This window comes from Lolium rigidum, chromosome 7 (genome assembly GCF_022539505.1).
Source record: "Lolium rigidum isolate FL_2022 chromosome 7, APGP_CSIRO_Lrig_0.1, whole genome shotgun sequence".
Classification (NCBI taxonomy): domain Eukaryota; kingdom Viridiplantae; phylum Streptophyta; class Magnoliopsida; order Poales; family Poaceae; genus Lolium; species Lolium rigidum.
In genome coordinates, this window is record NC_061514.1 from 85,152,314 (window position 1) to 85,168,922 (window position 16,609).

General features: G+C 44.8%; 1 protein-coding gene across 1 annotated transcript; it reads right to left on the reverse strand.

Moving 5' to 3' along the window:
• Positions 1-12,013: 12,013 nt before the first annotated feature.
• On the reverse strand, positions 12,014-13,915 carry LOC124671618 (protein YABBY 5-like). Its single transcript, XM_047207970.1, has 7 exons — positions 13,781-13,915; positions 13,505-13,681; positions 13,198-13,393; positions 12,574-12,622; positions 12,390-12,465; positions 12,196-12,270; positions 12,014-12,109 (listed from the first exon to the last, which is right to left on the reverse strand). The coding sequence occupies exons 1-7, from the start codon at positions 13,913-13,915 to the stop codon at positions 12,014-12,016; spliced, it is 804 nt and encodes a 267-aa protein (XP_047063926.1).
• Between the last annotated feature and the right edge of the window lie 2,694 nt (positions 13,916-16,609).

Here is a 16,609-nt window from a genome sequence, read left to right on the forward strand (position 1 = left end):
TTCTGTCGACAGAGCAATCGACGGCTTCAGTGATGGTATTCGACGGGAATCGTACATTGAAGAACTTGGTCGAAAGAAGCCAACGACTATCACCAAGTTGATGGAAATCGCCAACAGTTGGGCTGATAGAGAAGATAATGTGAGGAAACCTCGTCCGCGCAGCGACGATGAAGATGACGATCACCAAGGCATGACTCGGGTAATCGAAGATATCGCCGAAAGAAAAGGAAAGAACGCGGATACGATGATACCAACATAGTAGCCACCGGATATTCTGATCGACGCGACGACCGGTATGATGACAGACGCTGTGATCGACAGGACAACAATCGTAGTAACTCAGGGAACCGCGGTAACTACAAAGCATGACCGGTATGATGGCACGACCTTTCGCTGAGCAATTAAACGCTCCCTGTTATCTACATTCATACATCGACCCCAAGGATGATAAGAAGAAGTCGAGTCATCTGCTCAGAGACTGCCGACAGTTCATCGAGATGCAGAAGTTCATTCAGGGGCCGCAGCAGTCGAATCCGCCGCCACCACCACCACCACCTCAGCATCAAGTCCAGCAAGTGCAACCTCATAACCCCAATGACTCCTTTCCTCCACCACGAGGACAGATGAGTATGATTCACAGAACTGGTGTTTCGAGAAGAGAGATGAGGAAACTTACACAGGAAATCAACCTCGCAGAAAGCACCATGGCAAATATCCCAGAATATATCGACTGGTCATCACAGAGAATCCTGTTCAGCAGAGCGGATCACCCGATGACCATCCCAAAGCCAGGCCATGCCGCCTTAGTAGTCGAGGCTCAAATAGGAGGATTCAGTATGAGCAAAGTGTTCATGGATGGTGGAAGCGGATTATATTTGTTATTCGCAAACACAGCCAAGAACATGGGGATTACAATGAAGATGCTAGAAGAATCCGATACATGTTTTCATGGCATCCTTCCTACCCTACCAACGTATTCTCTCGGCAAGACATCTTTGAATGTTGTCTTTGGAAACCCCGACAATTTTAGAAAAGAGAGGATCGAGTTTGAAGTAGTAAATTGGGAATCACAGTACCACGCTATACTTGGAAGACCAGCTTACCCCAAGTTTATGGCTGTCCCACATTATGCATATCTCAAGCTCAAGATGCCAGGGAACAACGGAACAAATATAACAGTCCATGGAAGCTTTTCTCGCTCGGATAACTGCGATCGGGAGTTCCAGAGGATTGCTGCCAAATTTGGAATGAAACAGGAAGCTATCGACTTCCCGTCTAAACAATTAACTTCTCAAGAGGATGACAAGATCAAGAAATTGAAGAAGAGACCAGATGACCCCGCATTGGGGGTGTCAGTGGTTAGCCCCTCAAAAGTTGACGACAAAGCTTCAGCTGAAGACATTAATACCTTGGCGCTTATCGCAAGTACGTCTGATGAAATCATCGGCAGCTCCAACGTCACCGGCCCCTTAGACAAGACCCAAGATAAGAAGAACCCTCCTCTTGTTTAAAACAAGACAAGCAGCGCCATGCACCTTTAATTTTTCGTCTTAGAAGTTTTTTTTATCTTTCAATAAGGTTGTTTCTTTAGCCGAATCATTTTTAGTTTATATTTCTAATAAAGACTCAAGTTCCTTTTTTTTTCATAAGTTACCTTCGGACACCCAAACAGGCTCATCAAGACTTTTTCGCATACTACAGCGAACATTGATTTCGGCCCATAAAACTCGATTAAATAAGTTCAAGGGTCGTTTGTCCAAGACTATACCTGCTATTACCATCTAAAAGCCTCTGAAAATACGAGTGCTGCAATGGAAGGTATAGCAAGCAGACTTACGATACATAAATATCCTTTTGCTAAAAGCCTCAAGACTACGCGAGCGCTGCGAATAGGAAGGATAACGAATCATATACTTACAAACAAGGCCCATGACGGTACTTTAAACTACAGAAGTACTAAAGAGCGACGGAGACAACGGCAGGTGGCAGTTCCCTCGATTTAATTCACGGACTGTCACCTAAACATACATCATCGGTTGAAACGAAGTTGCACATTACTACGGGTTCAGCAAACCTGCAACAAGAGCTGATCACTCAAAAATTTGCCTCCGACAAACTTACAAATAATTGCATCGACGATGCTCGAGGAGCATCAAGAATTGCTCCTTGAAACAGACAACAATGTGTCAACGGCACCCGAAGAAGAAATCGTGTTTTGCTAAACTACGATGTCATTAACAGAATTTACATCATGCACATACTACACCCAAACAATCGGATGCATAAATATATCGAGTGCATAAGTATCATTATTCTAATAAGATTTTGAATGTTCTCAGATCGTCCTTCAGGGTTTTCTACCTCATCACCCACCTTCGAACTATCTAACAACCTTTCAATCGCAATGCCAGCAGGAACTTTCACCTTGGCATAGAGATGTCCTACATTTTCATCGGCATTTGCAATAGCCATCAAATTCGCAGAAGGATGCCTTGAAAGCACAAGGGCAAAAGCGACTTCGGCTCCAGCAATAAGTTGGGCACGGATGTGACGTTGGATTTTCTCGGCGTTGCTGAATTCGAACATTACCGTCAACAATGTTGGTGGAACTTTGTTCAAAGGGAACATCGTCTTCCAGATCATCCTCAGCCCTATAGAATTTATCAAAAAAACGATGTACTTGATGCACCCGATCCTGAAACTTAGCGACTGTGGCAGATTTTGATTGATTCTTCCAGAAGACTTTGTCGAAACGGGCCAGATTTATCAGTGCATCCACGCGTTCATGCACACGGTTGTTTTCTTCAGATAATTTCAGAGCTATGACTGTCGAAGGAGATGGTTGACACATCATCAGAGGATTTTTTTTATAACATTCAGGGTACTAAAAAAGGAGAAGAGGAGGGAATTGCAAGAACTTACAACTCAAGCTTTCCGTTGCTTTATGTAATTCAGTCATTGCATAGCGTTCTGCTTCAATGGCTACTTCACCCTTCCTCTTTATAATAGCCGCCATGCCATGGAGGACTCGCATATCCTGTTCCAACTGTTGAATGCGCGTCCGCGTCCGCATCTGCCGAAGCCGATCACTTTCAGCAGCACCAGCCGAAGAACTTTCGCTGAAAGAAGGTACAGAAGCCACCTGCAAAATAGATCATTAAGTATATGAAGAAATATGCGCAGCTCCAAGTTAAGTTTACTCCCATCGGGAGCATACATTCAAAATACCAAGAACATTGCGTCCGAGATAAAAGAGGTGCTGACAATATTGCCAGTACGCAGTTCATTACAATAAGAAACCTTTTTAAAGTATTGTTTGGAAGCAAATGAAGAAGATTACAATCCAACGGACAAAGAACTTAGGGAGCCTGAGTTTGGGTCGATAAGCTACCAACGGGAGAATTGTTTGCCGACAGAAGTGCAAGAAGTTGCAGTGCACACTTGCGAGCTGACAATTTATGAAGGCTCAAGTCAATAAATTGCCCGTCTTGGTCCCTTGGTAATTCTTTCGTCATCCGTTCCATATCAGCTTCGAAGTCGTATCCCATCACAAGTTGGAAAGCGAGAAGAGCGCCATAGGTACGCGAGGTGCGTTTGAGTACCTCGATATTATCCTTGGCGTTGACCGCGTAGGCATCCGTCAGCTGTTCCAGGGTTTTCTCTTGGCTAGCCTTAGGGAAGATCATAGCATGCATCCTTGACAAGACTTCCTTGTTCTTCCGAAGAAGGGCTTCGACAACCTTGTTGGATTCGATAGTCATGGATAGGGCATCAGCAGGAGAATTGTCTGGAAGCTTATCCAAGGAATCAGAAGGAATATCGGCAGCTTCTGCGAAAAAAAAAGAAAACATTAAAGTTAACAGCAAAGCTAAGAAAGGTGAATTTAAGAGATAAGTCAATGAGATTACTGAGTAGAGCCAAGGTGGATTGGCAAAGAAGGTTATCCTTTTCGTTCCTCTGAGCTTCGGCTGTAACCCTCAGAGCTTCCTCATCCTTCAGTTTACTCTTCAGCTAAGAAATCCACATTTTGGCAAGCTTCGGCAGCTATTTTTACTGCATTATCAAGCTTTGAAGACGTAGATTCAACTTCTTTTTGAAGTCGAGCCTTGTCGGCCTCAAGCGAGGTGAATTGAGAAGCAAAAGCTTCCAAAGTAGCAATTGACGTTTGGAAATCCTATAAAAGAAGAAGAAAAAAAGAGAATCTGTTAAACACCGATAGTATTCTTGTTAAAGGTTTACGATCATCCATAATCAGTCGAGCATAGACTCGGGGGCTGCTAGAGGCAGAACTTCATCGAGGAAAATGGAGAAACTTACAGGTCTTCCGAAAGGAGGAGGAGAAGCTGTAGCAACAGCTGTCGAAGGAATTTCCTTCCCTTTAGAAAGGGAAGAAGCTGTTGAAAGTTGGGCTGCCGGGGTTGTCGCTGGAGCCGAAGCTTCCGAAGCTGCCGGAGCTGGCTTGCTGGAGGTTTCTTTAGCCTTCTTCAACGGAGGCTCAATGAGGCCCTCGTCGCTGAAAGCATAAAAATCAATCAAAACAAGCAGTAGAGTACGAAGAAGTTGTCGGAGCAATGAAAGAAACTTACAGATCAAACAAATCATCTTCATCTGCGAAGCCGCCAGACGGTCTCTTTAAAGGCATTATGATCAGCATCATCGTCGTGATTTGACTCCGCCGTATTACTTATATCATCAGCAAAAGATCTATGGTCTGTAGAAAGAGCTTCAGGATTTGGAGGTTCATCGTCTTCATCTTCGAAGTCTGTTTTTTTCCTTAGTACGTGACTCTACAGGAATGTAAGAATCTCTATCTTCGAGGTTGTCATTCGATATATTCAAGGAACATTCGGGAGCTAATAGAACATGTTGAAGAAAATAAAAGCTTTAATAAAAAAGACGGGGAGGGTGCATCTCAAATACAACAGTTATTATAAGTATGAAAGAGAAGTTACCTTGCTCGGCGGATGATCGCCATCAAAGGGTGTGTGAGGAGACAGAAGAGGATTGAGTCCTCCTGACTGAAGTGAGTCAGGAGCCTAACTTCATCTAACAATTCTTTCTTGGACAATTCAGCAACATTCACTCTGGTTTCATCTTTGGGACCCGAGTATAACCACATCGGGTGAGCTCTAGACATGACCGGTTGGACTCGACGTTTCAAAAAAAGACTGCTATTTCAGTACCCATCATAGTCTGGCCATCGGTCTCTTTGATTCGAAGGATTTTGTCAAACAACCTGTCGACTGCTGGTTTCTCTTCGGATGACACGATATTCTTCCAAGATCTTTTGGGCATAGCTTCAAGAACATCGACAAAATTCGGCAGACGCATTTTGGTTGCTGATGAATCTTTGATGTAGAAGCATTTCAACCTCCATCCTTGAACAGACTCTCTCATTGGAAAATTGAAATAGTTCACTTCCTTGTGAACGACGAACCCAACTCCACCAGTGACGAAAGAACCACCACTGCAGTTATAGCGTTCACGAAGAAGATTTTCTTCCATAAACCAAAGTGAGGCTCAATGCCCAGAAAGGCCTCACATAGAGTAATGAAAATAGCAAGGTGAAAGATCGAATTAGGAGTCAGCTGCCATAGTTGGATCTCGTACACATGAAGAAGACGCCGGAGAAACTCGTGAGCAGGGAGGGAAAGCCCACGATACAGGAAGGACATGAACATCACAATAAAACCGGCAGGAGGATTTTGGCGTAAAGCCTAACATGGAAGGATGACGTTCCCTTCGTCGGTTGAAATCAGACCGAGGTTGCGAATTTTTTTCTCGTCGCGCTTGGTCGTTGTGGAGGCCGGCCAGTCACCAGGTGCAGGCCCCACGGCGGGAGCCTTCGGTGCGGGTGGAGCGGATGGCGCAGGCGTTGAGGCGGAAACTTCAGATGCACTTCTTCTTGGCATGCCCGACACGGCCTTGGCAGCAGCGCCGCTGGTCGTGACGCCGGCGGCGAGTATGAGATTCCTCTTCTTCACCATCGTCGAAAGAATTTTTTCGGAGAAGGATCCAAGAACAGTGGCGGCGGCGCAGCAGCTTTGGGGAAGAAGGATGAATAAGGAAGAAGGACTGTGAAAGGGGAGAATGGAAAGGATGGATCTCGTTTTTCGCTATTATAAAGTAAAAGTGAAACAAATGAGATCTGGAGTTAGGTCACCATGTGTCGTTGCGGTTATACTACCAAGAACATTACCCCCACTACATGCGGAATCGAGGAGGCGTCTTGGTTAGATACACGAAGACTGGTCATTTCCTAACTGACCGCGCAGAAGCAGGGTGGGGTCCGCCAGGTCACGTCTTGTCAATCAGACCACCGCAGCGATTACGTCACTGATGATGTCATAGGAAGATGTTCATATCCGAACAAAAACATTTGAAGGGAGTTTCGAAGGAAATTAAAACAATCGAGTGGCTTGACTTGAGTCTACGCGTGGTTGCTAACATCCGTGCCTAGACTCGGGGGCTACTCCCATCGGGAGCGCGTGTTGCGCACCCGATAAAAATTATGAACCTGAAGGAGTCACAAGATCCAGGATCATGCCCGGGGACTTGATTCTGTGTAGAGTAGCGTTGTTTCGCCATTTAGCGGTTAACCAGCATCGATTTATCGAATAAAGCTGGGCACGTTACTCAATATCCTTTGCGTGCTGCTAAACAAACATTGCCTTATATGAAGGTATTGAAGACCCGATATAGAAATATGTCAGATGAAGAAAAACATTTGAGTAGTACAACTTGAGTCTACGCCCGGTTGCTAACATTCGTGCCTAGACTCGGGGGCTACTCCCATCGGGAGCGCTTGTTGCGCACCCGATACAAAAGGCGTTGCTATCTTGGAGAAGTCGATATTGTTTTTGACAGAAGGCAATTTTAGTCCCTGCCCGAAGAAGCTTCGGCCAGACACTCGGGGGCTACTGATGTGGGCATTACCCTTCGGGTAACTAGTATTGCGCTACCTCCTACGGCCCAACCGGGGGCCCATGAAGATCATCCACCGACCAAGGTGGGCCGCTATGTCGGTTCCCGTAAAGGATTCTTGAAGGACAAGGAAAGGACACGAAGAAACAAGAAAAGTTTAGTTATAGCACTCTTTTGTAACCTAGTCGTACCTGGACAGATCTCTTGAGACCTGGCTCACCATATAAGGGCCAGGAGAGAGGCTGTCGAGGGACACACAATCAATCTAGCCATAACCACCGCAAGTCGAGAGTTAGGTCATACACAATCCTAGCTTTTCGTCGAATCCCTAGTACAAGCCTTTGGCTACCCCATTGTAATCCGATATTCTCATTAATCAAGATCAGACAAGCATGAAGTAAGGGTTTTACCTCTACGAGGGCCCCGAACCTGGGTAAATCTCTCTCCCCGTTTTTTTGGTATCCGATGTCTCGTGTTAGCCAACAGAATTTCATCAACCCTAAGACCCTCAAGGTGGGTATTGCCGAGGAGCACCCTCTACACTATTGGTTATGATTTCTTTATGTGTGAAGTTTGAAGAACTACAATACATGTTACACATACGTACAATTATGAAGACCTATATGTTGTTGTACACAATATATAAGTACAGTTCTGAAGATATATCCATTGTAATTTTCTGAAGTACAACTATTAAGGTGTGCCCAAGAAGTTATCATCAGGTCGGTGGATGAAGAGGAGTTATACTCGAAGAAAGGATGTGTGCCAATATATGCACTTATAGACGACTACATGTGAAGTTGGATGATCCGAGGGGCGACGGGTCTCTTAGAGATTGACATATTTAAAGGCATAGATCATCTAGGTCTCAATGAGTTACAAAATCCCTTCTTACTCCCTGAATCCACCACTTGTAATATTCTAGATCTCGATACAAGTGAAGAGTAGGGTTAAAATCCTAAGGGAGACACTATTACAGAAACAGATATAAAAGATTTGGTCACCTGTGGCATACTGGGATAGTGGTGCGCTACGGGTATATACCAGTGGCGCACCGAAAACATGTGCGTCATGCATGTTTAACTACGTGTGGCACAGCTAAAAAAGTAGCTTGCCAGACCTATCTTTCGGCCGGGGTGGCCTCCCTTAGCTGTGGCGCACCTCATACTCGTGTAAACGGGTACCCGGCCATGGCCCAAATAAGGGGGGCGGGGGTTGCAGAATTTTGATCCCCACTTAGCCGTGGTGCACACCATCTTTGTGCGCCCCGGGTAAGTGAGACAAAAATCCTCACCCCTTTGATCATTGTTTGAGTTTCTTATCGTGCAATGCCGCACAATCGGCCACCCTCTCAAAAGAAGATTATCTGTTGTCTCTTCTTTTCTTTCTTATGGGGATAGATTGGTGCTGGTTAATTCTGTCCTTTCATCTCTCCAAAATTTCTTCATGCTTGATCCATGTTGGTGTGGTTGAGGTTGTTGATAGAGCTAGAAGGCATTGCTTGTGGAGAAGAAAGGATAAAGACAAAATAAATTATCTGGCTGTTTGGGAGATGATCTGCAAGCCTAAGAGGAAGGGAGGATTGGACATTATTAATTTAAGAGTTCAAAATACTGATTGTTGAAGCATCTGCACAAATTTTATAACAACTCTGATACTCCTTGGTTCTCCTTAGCTAAGGATGCATATTATTTTGATACTCCCCCTCATGCTATTTGTCTTGTGGGCTTCTTTTGGTGGAAGGATGTAATCAGTTTATCTGACCAGTACAGAGCTATAACTAGATGTGAAGTCAAAGATGGTTCCTATGTTCTCTTTTGGTCCGATAAGTGGAAGGATATGAGATTTCCTAGGTTGTTCTCTTTTGTCAAGGATAAACTTCAGTCTGTCAAAGATTTTATCATGATTAAGAACACTGTCTCCAATTTCCATTTATCACTGTCTGTGGAGGCACATGATGAGCTTATACAGTTGCAAGGTCTAATCCATGACACCTCACTGCATAGTCAGGTGCATGATGAGTGGATTTGCACTCTTGGTTCTGGTTCTGCTGGTTTCAGGCCTAGCATTGTGTATAGCAAGCATTTCCAGGGTGTAGAAAATCACCCTTCCTCTGTATGGATCTGGATAAGTAAGTGCACGTCTAAGCATAAGTTCTTTGCTTGGCTCATTCTACATGACAGAATTAATACGAAGGATATGCTTGTTCGAAGGCACTGGAATGTCACCTCAGACCATGCTTGTGTTCTTTGTCCTGGCAGTCATTTTGGGGATTGGAGACATCTCTTTGTTCAACACTAGAATCTAGAATTATCTCCAAATTCCTTGAAAACCTGGAGAGATAACTGACTGCTGCCAAGAAGGGTTTCAAGGGGCCATGCTTTATTGAGGTAGTCATTTTGGCATGTTGGTGCATATGGAAGCAAAGGAATGATTGGATTTTCAAAGAAATTAGACCATCTTTTAGAAGTTGGAAGGCTAGTTTTTGCTTTGAGGTCACCATGCTTAAGCATAGGGTGAAAGCTTCCTCTGTTGATTCCATATCAGTTTGGATCACCTCTCTGCCTTAGTTTTTTCTTTTTCTTTTTCTTTTTCATTTCTATACATATGCTTTTGTAAAGTTTTTATAAGGGTTTAATAAAGGAAGCTGTGGGGACTCTCCCATAGTCAAAGGTTTCAACAAAAAAATCCTCACCCCCCACACCCTCCCATGGGTCTCCTTTTCTGTTTTAAAAAATAAAATAAAATAATAGAAAGTTCAAATTTTAAATTTCTTTGATATGTATTTATGTTACGTAACCTATTTCTTAGGAAAAATAATAAGCATATATTTTTACAATTTCTGTAAAATAGCGTCATGTTTCGGTAAAATAGCTCTCGATTTTGCATAGAACCTCGGATGAAAAAGTTTGTTATAAAAAATATCTATGTAAAAGTTACATTTGATTTCAGTGGTCCACGAAAATTTATCAATTTTTTTATAATCCTCATAATCAAAAAGGAAAATAGAGATTTAGGACGTTTTGATTCCGCTGAAGAATAAAATTCAAAAAAATTACCCGTGGCACACCAGTAGTAATGGTGCGCCATGGCTATGTTCCCCTGGATATCCCCAACCACCTACCCCGATTATACACCACATCCACATATTCCATATCGACCACACCCACCTCTCTTCTTCATCCCTCTCTTTCTCTCTCAACCGTCTCTCCTCTTTCTCACTCTCTCTTAGTCGCGTCTCATTTTTCTCCCTCTCTCACATGGAGCTGCCTCAAGTTCCTCCGCCGCCGCCTCAAGGTCCTCCGTCACCGATGACATGCTTATTCTTCCTTAACAGGCCACCCTCGTCCGCTATTGCACGCCCCTTCGTGCAAGCGATCATTCGCTAGCTTGTCATGGACGTCCACCTGCTCCTCCTCCGCTCGTGCTCCTACGCTGTCTCACGACTCCTGCTCCAGACCTACTCCTGTCATGGTGCATGGGATGTGTGCCACGGGTAGCAAAAGCAGTTGCGCCATGGGTAACCTTTTTTTCTAGTAGTGAGACCCGGACCTCTATAAATTAGAAGGAGCTCAAGACATAAGAAGGTTAGATTTCATAAGGTCTTACTTTGGATTGGACAACCCCATTGAATGTGCCGATTTTCGTAATTGGGGGTTCGCCACCTGTCTATATATGTGATTAAGAACCGCTGTAGTATTTATAGTATTATAGACTACAAAGATGGAATTAATATCTTAAGGAAATTTATGTTACTCAAGGTAATAGTGCATTTTTATGAACTACTTTAGGTACAAAAATTTCTTTACGAAATCATTACCTCATTGTTTTCTTCTATTACGTACCCACTTGTCCATGCACAATAGTTGAAGTTTTTATCCTCTAAATTATCATAGAATGATATGTTTACAGAGCTTTACATAAAGGTGCCAAATTTTCTATATTGATTAATAAACCGTATTTGGAGCTTTGTGCTTGAGAAATGATAACCCAGATGTGTTGTCTCAAAGGGGGTTCAATGAGCTCAATGATAATTTTGGTCACGTAAAGTTGTTATTTGTTTTCCAAAATCTATAACTGGAATGTGTTTCGTATTGTTATGATGGTCTTGTTTGGTTAAGTTGTTTCTTAACGTTCCATTGTTTTGCTATTTCATAGTATTTTATCAATAGAAATATTTTGGACTTATATTGCCTCACAAAAAGAATCAGCAGAACGTTGATTGAGTCTGAACTGTCATATAGGGTTTATTTTCAGAAAAAGAAAGACCATGATCAGTCCATCAGGATACGTCCAATCATGTGATGTGTGATTTTTTTCTCATTTCGGTACACACTATAAGAGGAATTTATATTTTGATCTAATTTGTTAAGCATGACAAGTTATGCACTACCAGTTGTCTATGCTAATGCTATTTCAACGCCAATTAAGGTACAAGGTTCAACAATCACACATAGTAAATGGAGCAGCATAGATGTACCAGGAAATAACACTTTGCCTACTCATCTTGCTTATATGTGTTTAATTTTTTTATCTATGTTAGGGTATACTATGTATTAATTAATCAACTATATATCCCACTGTGATTGAGGATGTCTATTTATATAGGAAGCTAAAATGAGCTAATAGGAGTGGTTAATTCTTCATCCACGACCTCAGAAAAATACCTAATTTTAGCATGACATTATAAACTTTAACATTTTGTTGCATTAGTGATATCCTAAATCTTCTAGCATATGCTTTTTTGATAATGATCTTCTAGATTATATAGGAATAGACACCTCATGTGTCCAATTTTTCTGCACACAGAAGAAAGCCAAATATAGCAATTATGATTACTTAGCCAACTAAACCGATGATGTGCGCCAACTAGAATTTTGTCCATGAGATAAGACGCGCTAAACGCAGCGACCTCCTTGACTGACAAAGCGAATATGACCAGCTAGCTATAGCGAAGGAACAAATTAAGACAGGAAGAAACAAGGAAAGCTAGAAGAGTAATAGTAGATACAATACATCTCATGATCTCATGATCCTACAGCATCCTAGCTAGAATCTAAATCAAAGGAATTATATTTTATGGCGGACGTTAAAAGGGAGTGACGCCCATGCTAGATGCCGCTGCGGCGGCGGCCGCTGCGTAGAGACCGTCCTTGAAGAACATGCAGTCCCCGCCAGGTCCGTCCTGCAAAACATAGAAAGGATCATCAGAAGTGCTGCTCAGGCTTATGTTCGTTCGCCTTGATTATGCTTCAGGTTCCGTTTGTGTACCTGGATTTGGATGCCGGTCTTCCTCAGTGCCTGGTCGGGCATCAGACCGAAGTGGATGTGCGGGAAATGAGCCCACTGATGCATGCACAAACAGGAGATCCATGGTAAATTAATACACAAAGTGTTGGATTCAGCAAATATCGAACCAGATTCACATGCATCAAAATGTTTGTTTGGAGAAAGAGGAAATTTACGTTCTTGGCAGCTGCGCTGAAAGCCTCCCTGTGGGTGATGTCTGGATTGTTGGCCTTGATACGCTGTATCTCGTCTCTACATATACAGCAACCGAAACCAGTCATGCGTGTGCAGTATGTCAGAGGATGCATGTTAAAACAGGAAACTAAAATGATTATGAGATGAGAAGCACGGATCACTCACTTGATGAATCTGTTGTACGCGGATGGAACTCTCTGACGCTTCTCTGGATCTGCAGAATCACGGCAAGCAGCTAGCAGAGTTAACAAACATAAGACAAAGTTAATATGCATGCACCCTGGCCCGGCCGGCCTTTGTACTCCTATATATATATACTGATCTAACGAAGCAGTATGCAGTTTGATTCAAAGTGTTTTGTTTCTTTCCCCTAAATATCATCATTGTATTTTTTTTAAGTTATACGTTCTGCTAGCTATAGTATCCCGCACTGTGTGGGTACATTAACGTTGGAGTTTGGGGCAAATTCCTTTTCTCCACGGACAAGAGATACTATTGAGCTGGTGAGCAAACTATTCAACTGGCCTGTGGCATCACTTCCACTCGAAAACTCGATTGACCACCCCAAAGGAATCCTCCAAAAAGGGGGACAAAATGCATAAGGAGGAGCTGTGTGCGTGCTACCAAGAACAGTGCGGCTGCACATGCAAGATCGCGCCGGCCGGAGCTAGCACGCCGTGGAGTGCACACGCATGCAGCTGCTCCTTTGACTAGTACAATAACATGTGAAGAAGAAGGGAGACCAGGCCAGCTAGGTAGAGGGGAAAGTGAAGATTTTCAGGGGCTTACTCTTGGCCGCCGATGATGAGGCGCTCCTCCGCTGCTGTGGCTCCCTCTGCGCGGCCTTCTTGGGCGGCGGCATCATGGACGACATGGCCGGCGTGTTGACGGCGCAGTTGTTGCTGCTGCTGGTGATGCTGCTGACGTTGGGGCTGGGCTGGTCGGTGAGCAGGCTGGACGGCGCTTGGAACGACGACATCTCGTCCTGCAGGATCGATCGGGTTAACAAAGGTGTGAATCCTATCAGTTCAAAGACTCGGTTTTGAAGTTGGAAAGTAGAAATAGAGGAAAGGTTAGTGGATGGATGGGTACGTACGAGGAGGCTGTGCGGCGATGCCGGCGAGGTCGGGGAGAGGAGCGGCGGCTGGCCGAAGGGGAGCTGGTTGGGGGCCGGCGGGAGCAGGAGGTTCCGGAGGTTGACGGAGAGCAGGTTGGCGCAGTGGCCGCATCGCACGGCGACGGTGGTGTAGAGGCTGCTGCAGGGCACGCCCACCTGCATGAAGAGATGGATTAATTTCGAGAATACGGTACGAAGGAACGAACGAAAGATTCAGGCTGGAATCGATGGGAGGGAGGGAGGCTGGGGAGGTACCACGAGGATGGTGTCGCAGAAGTTGCAGTGGACGTAACAGAGCTGCTCCTGCTCGGTGAAGGGTTGCTGCTGCTCCTCCCCGTGGTGGTCCGGGAGGAAGAAGCAGCTGGTCTCGGACTCGGCGGGCGACATCATGGTGGCCGGAAGAACAGTACTTGGTCTCTATCACCCCACCACCTGCGAACGCGCGTGTTGGATTGATGGTATGAGCAGGAGAGAGTGGTGGCCTGCCCTGGTGGGGAGTGGGAGGAAGATGGGTAGGATGAGGAGGAGGGAGCTGGGAGGGAAAGGGGTTTATATAGTGGGGCTTGGTCCCCCGTTGGATTGGATGGATGGTATGGTATGGTTTGTCGGGTTGATGGATTTGATTTGATGGGTACGTGAGTGAGTCCCTTCCTCCTGATGGATTTGATTGACATGCCCGATTCGAGAAATCCTCGGATCTGTTGTTGTTGCCTCTGTCTGCTCATCTGATTTGATTTGAAAGCCGGGAAGAGCAATGGCATGTATGTGTGTGCGGTGCAAGCTCGCGAGTGAGTGATAGAGGAGAGGGGCAGATTGGGCAAGGCGAGGGGGGCAATAAAGCCAAAGCGTCCAGTCTCCCATCTCTCTCTCTCTGGCCGGGGAACAGTGGCCGCCATTGTCTGTGTCCGGTAGCTAGCATCTTGCGACTGTTCCTTCTGAAAAGCGGGCAGGGCCGGAATGCGCGGTGGGGATCGCGCGCTGGCCCGGCCCGTCTGGGTGCCCCGTTCCGTTCCCTGATGTGGTCTGGTCTGGTCGCAATTTTGACACGTTCGTCGTCGCTACACAGTGCCGCGGTCCTGTTTCGGTCGAACCCGATCTGTTGTCCGTCCGTCATCACTGTGTAATCTTTGTACTACTATACCTGCCGCATTTGTTGCTTTCCTCCCAACAACAGTCAGGCAGACGCCGCGCGAAGACAAGGATTCAAGCTGGAACACATCTGTTCCTCACGATGCATTATTTGTAACTTCTCCTCGCGCAATAGAAGAGGTCCAATACATGCACTTTCATACAACCGCTTGCAAGTTGTGGCCTGGTGGTATAAAACGTTACAAGCGATATTTGTAGCATAGAGAGTATGTGCTATGTCGGTGGAACTGGATTACTTTGAGATTTGTAGCACAGACACTTTCTCACTTACGTGGATTGAGAATTGGGTTGAGGATTTTAGTAGACAAGGAGAGAATGAGATGACAGCTACTGTGTATTGGTGCATTCCTTGGAAAAAAAACTTATCAACTAGCCTCTCACTAATTGAGGATGATTCTCACATAGTTGAAATGATGGCAACTGCGAAGGATGAGAAACCTCTTTGGCTGATGGTGGACTATAGCAATTTTCTGAAGGGTCTCAAGGAATATGTGGTTCTACATGAGATAATGTAAGTGTAGCGTTTAAAGGAGAGGTTCAATGCTAGGAAATTTGTAGCTCATTTCAAAGAGAGACAATGAGTAGCCACACGAACCCTCCTCTCCTCCCGCGGCGCACCCCTAGGGCGCCGCCGGGGGATCCGATCCCGCCGCCCCAGGACTTCGATCCGATCGGTGGGGATCTGGGAAGCAGGTCAAGATGGGCTTTTGGTCCAAGATCTGGCCCGGAGTGGTCCATCCATGGAGATGTGGGTTTCTCCATGCCGACGAAACATCATTCTGGTTTGCCATCTCTTAGATAAGCACTGCTCGAATTAAGGTGGTGGCCCTCGGATTTCTCGCGCGCCAGGACAAAAATCTTCTGTTTGCATGTTCATCTTGATTTGGCTGGATGTTGAGTTCCGGAAGGCTCCGCTGGCAAATGTAACAATGCTCGTTCCTGGAGTTTGCTGGTTTGCAACGTATTCGGTCATGCGCACCCATACTTTTATTCCGGCCGTTTGGTTCCGGAGGGAACGACGAAGCTCTGTTCTATGGTGCCAGAAGTCTGATCCATGGCGTATCAGAGAGTGAAAATTTCTTGAAGGCCGGATTGAAGGACTACCGGTGGAGGATCGAGTTGTGGTGTTGTTGAGGGGTTTGCTTGGTTTTCTGGGCCTTGTAACAACAGTATGCAAGTGGGGGCAGCAGTACAGGTGAAGTTGATCAGAGTCCTACCTTTCAGGGTGAAAATCCAAGGTCTGATCTTAATTGGTTGTGCCTGACAATGGTTTTGTTGAAGACATTGTTTTGAGAGCGAGGACTATCTTCAGGGTGAAAACCTAACATCTTTTGATCGGGCGACGATGGAGCTTGTGCACCGTTTCCTTGTTGGAGACGTCGCTGGTGGAGAGCCTAGATTTCATGTGTTGTCTTGGTGGTGGTTGTGTTGTTGTTGCTAGGACTGGAGTTTCGTAGTGGGACTTTTTCTTAGTTTATTTTAGCTGTGTGCATCCGTACTACCATTAGGGTATTGCGTTGTTGCAGAGGCTGGGTGTAATTGGTATCTATCGATATTAATATATTCCTTTTATCGAATAAATGAATAGAGGGATTCATGCTTCAGAAATATCTCGCTCATCTGCAGTAATTTCTGCAACGGAGTAATGGAGTGTGAATGAAGATGTAAAAGATGGTGATGTTGGCAATAATTTTAATGATATTGGCTATAATGCATAGGATTATAATATTGACAATGATGATAATGATAACAATGTGTAGACACAGGTAACCTAGGAAGAGGATGATGCAGCGCTTGATAATTTGGATTTAAATATAACAACTGAGCAGCACATGCAATTAGATCATAAATTCTAAGAATTCAAACTAGAAGTGAATACAGAGATACCCAATGTTCAAACAAGTATGCTATCTCCTATATGGCGGACTTCAGAAA

Coding starts and splice junctions, on each gene's coding strand:
- LOC124671618 (XM_047207970.1), bottom strand. CDS start 13,915: ATGATGTCGCCCGCCGAGTCCGAGACCAGCTGCTTCTTCCTCCCGGAC. Junction 12,466..12,573: donor GCGTACAACAGATTCATCAA/GTGAGTGATCCG, acceptor CTGTATATGTAG/AGACGAGATACAGCGTATCA. Junction 12,271..12,389: donor TCAGCGCAGCTGCCAAGAAC/GTAAATTTCCTC, acceptor TGCATGCATCAG/TGGGCTCATTTCCCGCACAT.